We start from the raw sequence: 12,884 nt of genomic DNA, 5'->3' as shown, positions 1-12,884 counted from the left end.
AATAAAACTTGGGAGAGAAATGATAAATTAAAAAGAGTATGAATATACTACGACCATATAATTATAAATTACATTGTAAACGAAAAAAGAATCATCGGCATGTCCATATAAAAAAAATAATTGGTGCATAATATATGTTTGCACGTAAAGTATATTCACTCACTTATTCATGGTTAGTTAGTACTACATATATATATATATATATGTTGTTGTTCTTGCATTCGTTGTTGTTTTGAGTTGATGATCTAATGGAGACAGTCTTTCTATCTCTACTGTAGCAATTTGTGGGATTACACTTTATGTTGTTGTTCTTGAATTTGTTGTTGTTTTGAGTTGATGGTCAATCGGAGACAGTCTTTCTACTTCTAAGCTAGCGGTATGGCCTACCTACATTCTACCAGTTTGTGGAATTACATTTTATGTTGTTGTTCTTACATTCGTTGTTATTTTTAGCTGATGGTCTATCGGAGAGAGTCTTTCTACCTCTAAGCTGGCGGTATGACCTGCGTACCTTCTTCCATTTTGTGAGATTACACTGTATGTCGTTCTTGCATTCATTGTTGTTTTGAGTTGATGGTCTATCGGAGACAGTCTTTCTACTTCTAAGCTGCCGGTATGGCCTGCATACATTCTACCAGTTTGTGGAATTACATTTTATGTTGTTGTTCTCGCATTCGTTGTTATTTTGAGCTGATGGTCTATCGGAGAGAGTCTTTCTACCTCTAAGCTAGTGGTACGGCCTACGTACATTCTACCATCTTGTGGTATTACACTTTATGTCGTTGTTCTTGCATTTGTTGGTGTTTGATAGAAGCCCAAAATAAAATGTAAAGTGTTATTGGGCTTTGAATGGGAAATTCAAGAATAGAACTATTATATTCACCCAGAGGAACTCGATTACGTATCCGTTTTCATCTAACTCATTTTTAATCCGTTCAAACTCGATCCAACTTATTCATTCGATCCCCAACATTACCCGCTATCGAAACATAGACCCAAAAAGCAAATTTGTGTCTCATTTCTCAATCTTAAGGTTGGAGGTAGAGGTTATTTACCATCCAAGCAACCCCTCTGGCGTTGTAATTCGAAAGAATATTTGTTTCTTTTTTAGTTAAATGGATTAAAGGATAGGGGAGGAAAAAGAAATTCTTTATAGGCAATTATGTTACTATTGCTTGAAGCTACCCCAAGCATTGTTTGAAGCAATACCATAATCTCTTTTGCTTTAAATGTTGGGATCCATTCTATTTGCTTGGCAATATTTTCTTTTGATTTTCTCTATGGCACAACTCATGTGACATTGACATGACGCGGAGTTTAAGGAACGAAAATAGTATTTAATCGAACACTTTGTCCTCAACGTTAACGCTAGTTGGTGAGCTCATATAAGCAGAACGGAAGGAAACTCACCTCGACGACACGAAGGAGAAGCAACGTTAAAGGGCAGCCCGATGTAGTAAAGCTCCTACGCATGACAGGGTCCAAGGAAGAGCCCCACCACAAGGGCGTATTGTACGCAAACTTACCTTGCATTTCTGCAAGATTTTGTTTTCAAGGCTTGAACCCGTAATCTCTTGGTCACATGACAACAACTTTACTTGTTACTCCAAGGGTGCATTAAAAGTTCCCGCTATGCGCATGGTCCGGAAAAGAACCCCACCACAAGGGTGTACTGTATGCATTTGTGCTAGAGGTTGTTTCCAAGGATTGAACCCGTGACCTCTTGGTCACATAGCATCAACTTTACCGGTTACTCCAACGCTCCACCTTTAAGGAGAAGCAACATTCAACATAAAAGATCACCTCCATGACACTAAGAAGCAACGACGGTAAAATATGACAAACATTCAATCCACCACCATCATAAGAGGAGAGATACAATGAGTAAAACAACATACCCAATGTCATTCCACAAGTAAGGTTTGGAGAGGGTAGAGTGGACGCAGACCTTACCCCCACCTCGGGAGGTAGAGAGACTATCTCTAATAGACCAAAGCTCAAGCTAAGATCAGATATTTAAATAGTGAAAATGAACGTAAAACTGTAGTATTCTTCCATTCACTTGCATGTACTTATTTCAGATTGTACAAATCTTAGGAAAGGTTTATATTATAACCCAGAAAAGCAATCCAAGTGACTGCGATTAATTACAAAAATCACATCCACCCCAGTTCCACTCATGGTGGTGTGGTGCTGTCGTAAACACCAAAAAATAAAATAACAAAACGAGAATTTTCATACTTCCTTTAATCAACACTTGGTAGAGGCCGTCCTGTGAAATCCACGAAGGAAACAATTGATTAGATGGATGGTTATTCTACGGTAGAGGATACCTTAAGCGTCTTGACCTATATAACTCCACCCACTCTAAAGACGGATTTAGAATTTGAAGTTTATGGGTTCCTAAAGTGACCTCAAATTAATTAAAAGGCAGCTCGGTGCACTAAAGCTTCCGTTATGCATAGGGTCCGGGGAAGGGCTCCGTTATGCATGGGGTCCAGGGAAGGGCCCCACCACAAGGGTGTATTGTATACAATCTTACCATGCATTTCTGCCAGAGACTGTTTTCAAGGCTTGAACCCATGACCTCATGGTCAATGGCAAATAACTTTATCAGTTACTTCAAGGCTCCCTTCCCCATGACCTCAAATTAATATATGATATTTAATTGGACAATAGTCAAATTTTTATAGATATCTTGACAAAAGTTACTTGTTCCCATGAACCTGTACGCTATTACTCTGATCCGCCACTGCCCCACAATAGAAAGGTGAATTCCAATTCTCCAGGTGAAATTTTGTGAAAAGAAAATGTGACCGAAATAAATAAATAAATACCAAGTGTACTCCCATAAACTAGGGTCTCGACTCTCGGGAGGGCAGAGCGCACGCAGACCTTACCCCTACCCTCAAAGGTAGAGAGGTTGTTTCCGATAGACCCTCAGCTTAAGGAACAAATGTGATAGGGCAAAAACGATGATAAAAAGGAGAATGGAGGGATGGGGAGCTAAAAACTTAGGAAAGAATTCTAAAACTGAAGAAAGAATACCTCAGGAGGGGTCTAGGTGGCTCATTCAATTTATCAATACCATCTTGAGTAATGCCATCTGTAATAAATCTGTTGCTGTTTACTTCCGGTAAGGAGTCGGCAAGTTCTTTAAGGCCCTATACCAAGATTAGTGAAGTCAAATGCAAGTGACATTACAAATGTTATTGATGTTCACTGAAACGATATGAAATGAAAAGAAATATAAACCACGGCATGCTAATAGACGGAGAATGAGCAGTAACACTACAAAAATAAACTATGACAGCAGCAGCCAATCCTTTTCAATCTGAAATCATAAAGGTTCAACCATATCCACACTGCCTCAAAATTGCAAAACTTATTATTTCTACCGAAAAAAATTATGGAAGGCACATATTAGAATGTGTTTCCTAAACAAAACAATCTGTTGTTGTAGAGAATGTAATAGCCTTATGCTGCAGAGTCTATTCCAATTAAAGGTACGTTCTTGGATTCACACATATACGAGACATCAACATGGGCACCAGCATTCAGAATTAGTCCATGCATTGAACAAATTGGGAACGAGTATTTTTCATAAATTGTTAAAGTTTCGATAAATTTCAAACAGTTTTTGAATTTTTCATTTGTAAGAAACATCCCTTGATGGATTCATTTCTCTGAATAAAAGACAAATACCATTTAACTTTCATGAAAATTGAATATGAACACAAGCTCACACCAACAACACGAAAAAGGTAAATGCCAAGAAAAAAAATAGGAAAAATACATCCAGCAATATTTAAGTTAGTTGAAGTACCATCAGAGCAGGTGTAGAGTTGCCCACAATTTTAAGTTGTTCCTGCAGCAGGAAGTTATGATTAAAAAAGAAATTGATAGCCAGCATCAGTAATCCTAAACAATCCAAATGTCATAGCCTAAATAGGGAGAAGGAAAGTAGGCTCATAGAGTATGAGATACCTAGGAATTGAACTACGCAGAAATTTTTGCATAAAATATCTCCGATGCTTTTGCATAAAATTATCTCATTATCAAAACATGCTGATTCAACTTTCGCGAATTTATAAGAACTCTCCCCGGGGGGAAGTAAAATTGCTGAGTAAAATTTTCCATCTCACTTTCACTCCAGGACCAAAATCGAAAAACATAAAAGGCAAATTTGTTATGCAATTACGTGGTCTTTGGATCATAGTATATATGTCCCAAGAGATTCTTCTCTCCATGCTTCTAATACAAAAAGAACTTCAAGAAAATCCTATAATTCAAGTTGAACAATCAAAGTAGGTTGTGTGGACATGAACTGAGAGATGTTTGGAAGAAAAAAAAGGTGACATCTGAAGTTAAGTTGAAAAAATGTGGAATTGTGTTTGGAAATGCATTTCACTTGAAAAATGTTAAAGTTGGTGAAGGAATTCTTTTAGAATAAGGATACTAACTACCCTCGAGCATTCTGATGCAGGGAGAGAATTAGAAGCATAAATCAATCTGTGCAAGCATAACGATGCGTTAAACATCATTTTAACAGAAAAAGTTACTCCGACTAACAAATATACGAACCTGCAGTGTCTCAGGCATCTTCACCCTTTTGCCATTGACAATACTGCACAGATACATAACACCGGCATTTGCAAGGTCCTGTTATCAACAGTAAGTGCAATACTTAGTACTGAATATCTATGATCAACCTTGGCAAATAGGCATTGCTACTAGCTCCAGAAACCGCACATTAAACCTTCTTTCTTTTCCTTTTTTTTTTTTGCCTATTTATCATAATAATTAATAGAATTTATAGCATATATTTTGGCTATTTATAATAATAAATAGAATTTCGCTAGTAGCTGAAATGACATATTTTTCAAATTACCTGCTTGCCTTCCAAGGAAAGTAACTTGCCATCCTACAATTCCAGATACAGTTGACGCAAAAGGATCAGTGGACATAACAGTAGGTAACATATATTATTACGTAATAGATATGTAAATATATGTTTATATAGACAGGCAGAGTGACCAAGATGACAGATAAAACCAGGGTTACTTTTCACTGCCTTTCCTCCCCTAAGAAAAGCTTGTACTCCACATAAAGAAAAGCCTTGAAATATTCTTTGACAAATACAAACAGAAAAGCCTTAAAATCACACTTACCAGACCAGAAACCATCCTATTTAATTGATCCAAATCAAAACCAATCTGGGACAGATCACCATGCACATCATTAACCTGCTCCAGAACAAGGAAAACTCGATTATAACAACTCCATTATCTGTTCTTTTCTTTTTTCCTTTTCTTACTGGTACCAACTCCATACTTTTCATTACAATTTTGTTCCGTGATTTTAACTTTGACAAGGAAAAACTAGAAATATGATTCTCTCGTGGTCATCAATACTGGGAGGCAGGAATCTGACATTTCCACTAAACCGAACGTGAAAGTTGTTTTCCATCAGATGGCTTTTCCTGTAATCTCACTCTCGACTTGCAAGGGGATTTACAAGATCAAGCATAAAGCAGATGGCTTGGTAGATTTATTCAAGGCTAGAGAAACATAAAACGAAAATAATGGAGTTCCATGAAACAGATAACTAGTCTCACAAACAATCCAGGAAAACAACAGAGGTGGAGTAGATCTACATACCTCATTCCTTATTAGTTTTGACATCTCCATTTGCTCATCCAATTTCCCATCCACGTTCTCAATTCGCTGTGTTAAGTGCCTCTTTGTAGCCTGATCAAAGGACAAAACAGAACATAAGAAATGATGGAATTAACAAGCCATTATACAATAAACAGCAGAAGAAGAACTGTAAGTAAGAATTGAAAAGGCGCAACTTATAACTTAATGCATGGCAAGGCTACCATGTGCGAAGATTGCAGAGAAAGAACTAAAGAAGAAAGCTCAGGTGTAAACTCACAGCAAGAGCCTCTGAGACATTCTCCAGATGTTTTGTCAGATTTGAAACAGCAGTTGCCATATTCTTTTTTGTTACATACATAAGATCAGAGAATGACAAACCCTGCAGGTATTACGAGAGAAAAAGGTGAAGATAATGGAATGAAATTAGAGACCACGAGAGCAGGCAAGTATCACATGAAATATTAAAAGTTAGACACAGTGTCTTTCCCTTAACTCTCTATCTTTTATTCGCTTACTTCTTTCTGGAATGATTCTTGTCTACGATAAGTCTGACTCCAATTGATTTAATACATACAGAAACAAGCATATCACTCCCTCAGCCCCAACTAATAAGCATTTATCAAAATCAAATCCAATTTTCTTGAACCCTTTCTACTTTTGCCAAAAATAAATTGTTGAACCCTGGGCCAGCTGGCCCTTAAAGAAATCACTCCAAAAGAATCAAAAGCAATACCCAGAAATTGATGTTTTACATTTTCTCTAATTCTATCGTTCTCTTAATTTATTTCTTTTTTGATAAGTAAATATAACTGAATCTTTCACTTAGGAAGTCTAATTATATCTTGCATTTCAATGTGTTAAATTGTCAAAGCGTCCTTTTAGTAATCTTCAGGCTAGTGGCAATCTCCTTTGAGATGTAGTATCAATAAATAAGGAATCTAAGGGTTATTTCACCTTCCACCACATGTATCCATAACCTAAGGCACCCGCTGCAGCAGCTGGCATTACCAGAGATGTCCAGTTACCTGCCGTGGAAAATGGGATTCAGGAACACCATCTAATAAAAAGCAACTTCTGCCAAGTCAAAAGGCAAAGCCATTGAAAATCTAGCATGAGAAGGCATCACTGAAAGAATGGTTGAACATACCACTAGAACCTCCATTTAGAACAGTAATTGATCGTGCCGAAGCCAACTGTCGAACCTCCATTGCCAACCTACGAACCTACAAAGGAAATAAAGGAATCAATTGAAGTCCCATTGTAACCTTTTTCTTACATGTGCAATACGGAAAACTTCTCATCTAATTTTGGTAAAGATGATTCACCATGGTCTTCAAATCTCGTCCATACACGGCAGTAAAAGACCCACGGGACAGGCAAAAGAAAGAACGGCATTGGGATAATAATCATCCTACCACTCACCACTAGCTTATAGTTTATCGACCAATAAATCATGGATCTCAAACAATGGTATTTCTCTTCAGCAGATTTTACATTTTTATGGTAAATTTATCTGTACTTAAAGCCAGAACACCATAACAAATTACAAAACTATATCTCATTACTAAGAAACAATATCTAGATACTGTCAGCCCAAAAGTAGACAACAGATCTAATTGCCTCCTCCCCAAAGAAGATAAGCAAACGACACTCACGAATCAATTTGGAAAGATCACTTGTAAAACACTAAAACTACATTTAAACAATGATGGTAGGAAGAAACGCAGACTATAACCAAATTATGGCTAATTTAAATGTTATCATAGAAACTGCATCACGAAGCGCTCGTGTCATTCTACTGAAACAAAACTTGAAATATAGAAATGAGAATGTATGCTAGGATGGTTAATTCTAATTGATAGGTAAAACAGATCACAGCTCGATTGATAATCCAAAAAGCATATTAATGTCTAATACCATAATCTTAACAACAAGATTAAGCTCTCATAACTTAAGCTATTATTATCTGAGTACCTGTGCAGCAATGACATCTGAATCTCCACCATCCGATTCCCCTGTTTTTTCATAACTTTTGACCAAATTCTGCCAGAAACATTGGAAAGAAATGTTTAAGCTCGACACGTGTGAACAAAACTTGAGAAATGGTTTATAAATTGACAAATAGATTCCATGCTTGTTACAATTTATAACAAGACTCCTCATACCTTTATTATAGCAGCACCATAATGTGCAAAACAGCCTTCAAAATTTATTTGATCGTTGCAGTTTTTGTTCATAAAGTAGCTCATAATCAGTAGTTTACTGTGGCACTGCTAAGTTTCACAAGCATACTATACTTCTCATGATTGCTTCATTTAGTCTTTTTTTTTTTTTAACTCCTATTCAAACCATCTATTTTAAGATGGGAATTAATGGAACAGAAATTAAATCACTATACGCTTCAAGCATTTTAACCCCCCTAGCATTAGTGATTCCAATGAAAAATCTAGTTGATTATTGTATTATTGTTCATAAAGTAGCACATAAGACTATGTCACCTCTAACTTTCAAACACATACTGAATAACTTTTGTAAACGCAACCATATATTTCAAGATTGGAATTAATGGAGTCCAAATTAATCCATTATGCGACTAAATCATCATGCCTCTTGGCAGTTAAGATTTCAACTTATATTACCAGACTCTAGCTTCTTCTGTTTCACCCCTCCCTAAGAGCTACCACCGTTTTTGCTCCCCTGGTGACTTGAACCAACAACCTTAGGATTGGAGGCACAGAGTGCTTACCATCTCAACAAGCAGGGGCGAATTTATGTGCGACTTATGGGGCACGTGAACGCATGGTCTTTCCACAAAACAAGATATTTTATTCATATATTTTCTAAAATTGATCTAATATTACCTGCTAGCACCCATGCTACAAAAAAACTTAATGATCTATTTCCACTTAATGCATTTTTTCTCCTTCTTCAGTAGTGCATCCGGATTCTAGAAAACCTAGATTTCGCCTATGTAAAATCAACCCCTCGGATTCTAGCCCATTGAAGATACAACAACAGATAAATAACATACACAGAAGGATATAATTGTACAGTCTCTACAACATAATCCAAAAAACACAAAGCAAAGAAGCTAACTTGGGCAATAAGAAAACCTTAGAGTTGGAGGTGAAGGATCCTTATTGCCTGAGCAATCCCCCGGTTTCAACTCATTGAAACCAACACACTATAACACATAGACATACAATCATACAATCTCTATAACACAATTCAAAAATCACAAACCAAATCGAGGCTAACTTGAGCAATAAAAGAACTAGATTGAATAAGTACCTGAAGCTCGCCTATCACATCAGATAATTTACCATTTTTGAATAGCAAAGTACCAGTATACCCTACATAGACACACAAATATCAGATCAAACTGCAAAATTCACCAAAATCAATCACAAAATAAATAAATAAATACAACGCACTAGTGGGTGAGACCTATGAGGTCTCAGGTTCATATCCTTAAGGAGACTAAGAAATCGTAGGTGATTTTTTCCTATCTATCCTAGCTTTGATAGACCGAATTATCTATTAGCAAATTGTTGGTTGGAGATAACACATCCCGTGGAATTAGTCAAGGTGTGTGCAAGGTGGCTCGAACAACCATGAATATCAAGAAAAATTACAACACACTAGTCGATGGAACATGAGGTCTCAGGTTCAAATTCTAGGGGATACTAAAAAATACTAGGCATTTATTCCCATCTATCCTAACCTTGGTGGATGGAGTTACCTGCTATATGTTGCTTGTGGGAGGTGGAAAGTATCCCGTGGAACTAGTCGAGGTGTGTGCAAGATGGCTCGAACACCACGATTATCAAAAAGAAATTACAACACTTTAGTGGATGAGAACTATGAGGTCTCAGGTTCAAATCCCAGCAGAGACTAAAAAACACTAGATGATTTTTTTCCCATCTATTTTAGCCTTGGTGGATAGTTATTGGTGGGAGGTGGCACATATCTCGTGAAATTAGTTGAGGTGCGCAAGCTGATTGGACACCACGATTATCAAAAAAAATAAAATTACAACACACTAGTGGATGAGAACTATGAGATCTCAAATTTAAATCCCAGCGGAGGCTGTAATACACTAGGTCATTTCTTTCCATCTATCCTAGCCTTGATGGTGGGAGGTGTCAGGTATCCTTGGAACTAGTTAAGGTACACGCAAGATGGCCAAGACACCACGATTATCCAAAAAAAATAAAATTACAACACACTAGTGGGTGAGAACCATGAGATCTCAGGTTCAAATCCCGACGGAGACTAAAAAACACTAGGTGATTTCTTCCCATCTATCCTAGTCATGATGGTGGGAGATGTCAAGTGATTATGGAATTGATTGACACCTAAAAGAGAGGTCATTCACGTTCTTTTCCACATTATCATTTAGCGATTCAAGGCTATCAAACTATCAAGTTCAGGAGGGTAATTAGGACCAAAAGCAGTTTGATCTGCACTAAATAAATTGTGTCAAGTTTGGGTGATGTTATTGTAACATCTTGAACCTCAACTTTCTTAATTATGATTAGAATTATATTTTAAAGTTTTGGATGAGTTTGTATAACCGTTTGGGATTTGTCAAAATGGTAGAGTTGGAAACCCGAAGGCTCGAACACCACGTTTATCAAAACAAAAATCACAACACACTAGTCGATGAGAACTATGAGGTCACGGGTTCAAATCCTGGCAAAGACTAAAATACACTAGGCAATTTCTTCTCATCTATCGTAGACTTAGTGAATAAAGTTACCTAGTACCCGTTGTTGATGGGAGGTGGCACGTATCTCTGGAATTAGTCGAGGCACGTAGTTAACTCTTGCTATCACACATGGAAGTAGTCAAGATGGCATATATATCACGTGAAATTAGTCGACGTGCGCGCAAGCGCCCAAACAACATGGCTATCAAAACAAAAAATTCCAGCACTAGTGGGTGAGAACTATGAAATGGAGCACTATGAGATCTCAGGGTCAAATCCCAACTGAGACTAAAAACACACTAGGTGAATTTTTCCCATATATACTACCCTTGATAGAGTTGCCTGTTGCGGGTGGGAATTGGCTCGTACCCCATGGAATTAGTTGATCTGAGCGCGAGCTAGCCAGGACAATACGGTTATCAAAACAAAATATTACAACAAACTAGTGGATGAGAACTGATATCTCATGTTCAACTCCCAACTGATACTAAAATACACTAGGTGATTTCTTCCCATCTCTCCTAGCCTTATTGATATAGTTAGCCAGTACCTGATAGGAGCCTATGAGGTGGCATGTATCCCGTGGAATTAGTCGAGGTGCATAGCAAATGAGAACTATGAGATCTCGGATTCAAATCCCAACAGAGACTAAAAACCACTAGGTGATTTCTTCCCGTCCCATCTACCCTAGCCTTGATGGATAGAGCTACCTGATATCTATTGCTATTGCTGGGGTGAGGTGTCATGTATCCCATAAAATTAGTCGAGGTGCGCACAAGCTGGGCCAGACACCACAATTATCAATAAAAAAATATTACAACTCAAATCCTAAAAGAGATTAAAAAACGCTAGGTGATTTCTTCCATCTATACTAGCCTTGATGGATAGAGCTACCTGATATCGATTACTAGTTGCTGCTGGTGGGAGGTGTCACGTATCCCATGGAATTAGTCGAGGTGCATGCAAGCTGGCCTAGATAATATAGTCATCAATAAAACATACAACTCAAAAGAGACTAAAAAACACTAGGTGATTTCTTTCCATCTATCCTAGCCTTGACGGATAGAGCTACCTGATATCTATTGGTAGTTGTTGCTAGTACAAGGTGTCACGTATCCCATGGAATTAGTTGAGGTGCACGCAAGATGGACCAGACACCAATAAAAAATATTACAACTCAAATCCCAACAGAGACTAAAAAACACTAGGTGATTTCTTTCATCTATCCTAGCCTTGATGATAAAGCGCTAACACAAGCAGCTAGCCTAGACTACCACAATATAGTTGTTGCTGGTGGGAGATGTGACGTATCCATGAAATTAGTCGAGGTGCACGCAAACTGGCCCAGACATCACAATAATCAATTAAAAAATATTACAAACTAGAATTCCATACACTAAAAAAACACTAGATAATTTCTTCCCATCTATCCTAACACGTATCTCATGGAATTAGTCATGGTGCGCACAAGCTGGCCCAGACACCACAATTATCAATAAAAAATATTACAACTCAAATCCCCGCAGAGACTAAAAAACACTAGGTGATTTCTTCCCATCAATCCTAGAATGTATCCCATGGAATTAGTCAAGGTTATCAATAAAACATATTCCAACTCGAATCCCAGCAGAGACTAAAAAACACTAGGTGATTTCTTCCCATCTATCCTAGAATGTATCCCGTGGAATTAGTCAAGGTTATCAATAAAACATATTCCAACTCAAATCCCAGCAGAGACTAAAAAACACTTGTTGATTTCTTCCCATCTATCCTAGCACGTATCACATGGAAATTAGTCGAGGTACGCACAAGCTAACTCGAACACCACAATTATCAACAAAAACACAAAATTTACAACAACACTAGTGGATAAATTAAGTGTATTTACCTGCTCCAACGATGAACACGATCTTAGTTAAACCTACTCCGGCGTGCATAGCCATGTCCGGTGAAAGTTCGATCAACAAAAATCCCGATTTATTTTTTACTTTTTTTTGGGTCTCCGGCGAGCGAAATCGGCGTTTGAAAAATTTGCTAAGTGAAGAATGGAAGCTAGCTGGGTATTTATAGCAGTGATGTAAAAACGACGTAGTATGGGGGTGTATTGGGGAATTTTTTGTTTAATGACGATTTTGCCCTTTTGAGATTTGTATCGAGTCGCCAATTGTAGTGCAAATTCAACCACGTCAACCGAAGGGCACGTTAGAGTTTTTACTTCTTTCCTTTTTCGTCTCGATTGGTAATTGGTTGGTTGATTATAAATAGTAACTTCTTTTTTATTTTATTTTGAGTTTTGGAAAAATTTAAAAGAATATGAAAGGCAAAATGATGTTGATTTTGTAAGTTGGACACTTTTACTTACAAGTTTATCATCTGGACCCTTGAATCTATTAAAAAATAATATTTTAAATCTTTTTTAGTGAGTATAACATATTCTCTGCCACGTCTGCCGCGTCAGTTATGTCTGCTACATCATTTAAAAAAAAAAAGTATTACATTAATTTTTAATTTTT

General features: G+C 37.3%; 1 protein-coding gene across 1 annotated transcript; it reads right to left on the bottom strand.

The window, feature by feature from the left end:
- Positions 1-2,030: 2,030 nt before the first annotated feature.
- On the bottom strand, positions 2,031-12,416 carry LOC107851985. Its single transcript, XM_047401072.1, has 13 exons — positions 12,260-12,416; positions 8,952-9,013; positions 7,635-7,703; positions 6,808-6,883; positions 6,615-6,685; positions 5,938-6,039; positions 5,661-5,750; positions 5,172-5,246; positions 4,892-4,924; positions 4,585-4,662; positions 3,827-3,868; positions 3,049-3,164; positions 2,031-2,272 (listed from the first exon to the last, which is right to left on the bottom strand). The coding sequence occupies exons 1-13, from the start codon at positions 12,312-12,314 to the stop codon at positions 2,251-2,253; spliced, it is 891 nt and encodes a 296-aa protein (XP_047257028.1). The 5' UTR covers positions 12,315-12,416; the 3' UTR covers positions 2,031-2,250.
- Positions 12,417-12,884: the final 468 nt, after the last annotated feature.

This window comes from Capsicum annuum, chromosome 1 (genome assembly GCF_002878395.1).
Source record: "Capsicum annuum cultivar UCD-10X-F1 chromosome 1, UCD10Xv1.1, whole genome shotgun sequence".
NCBI classification, from domain to species: Eukaryota; Viridiplantae; Streptophyta; class Magnoliopsida; order Solanales; family Solanaceae; genus Capsicum; species Capsicum annuum.
Note: the sequence above shows the minus strand (reverse complement) of the source record. Positions and strands in the feature narration are given on the sequence as shown.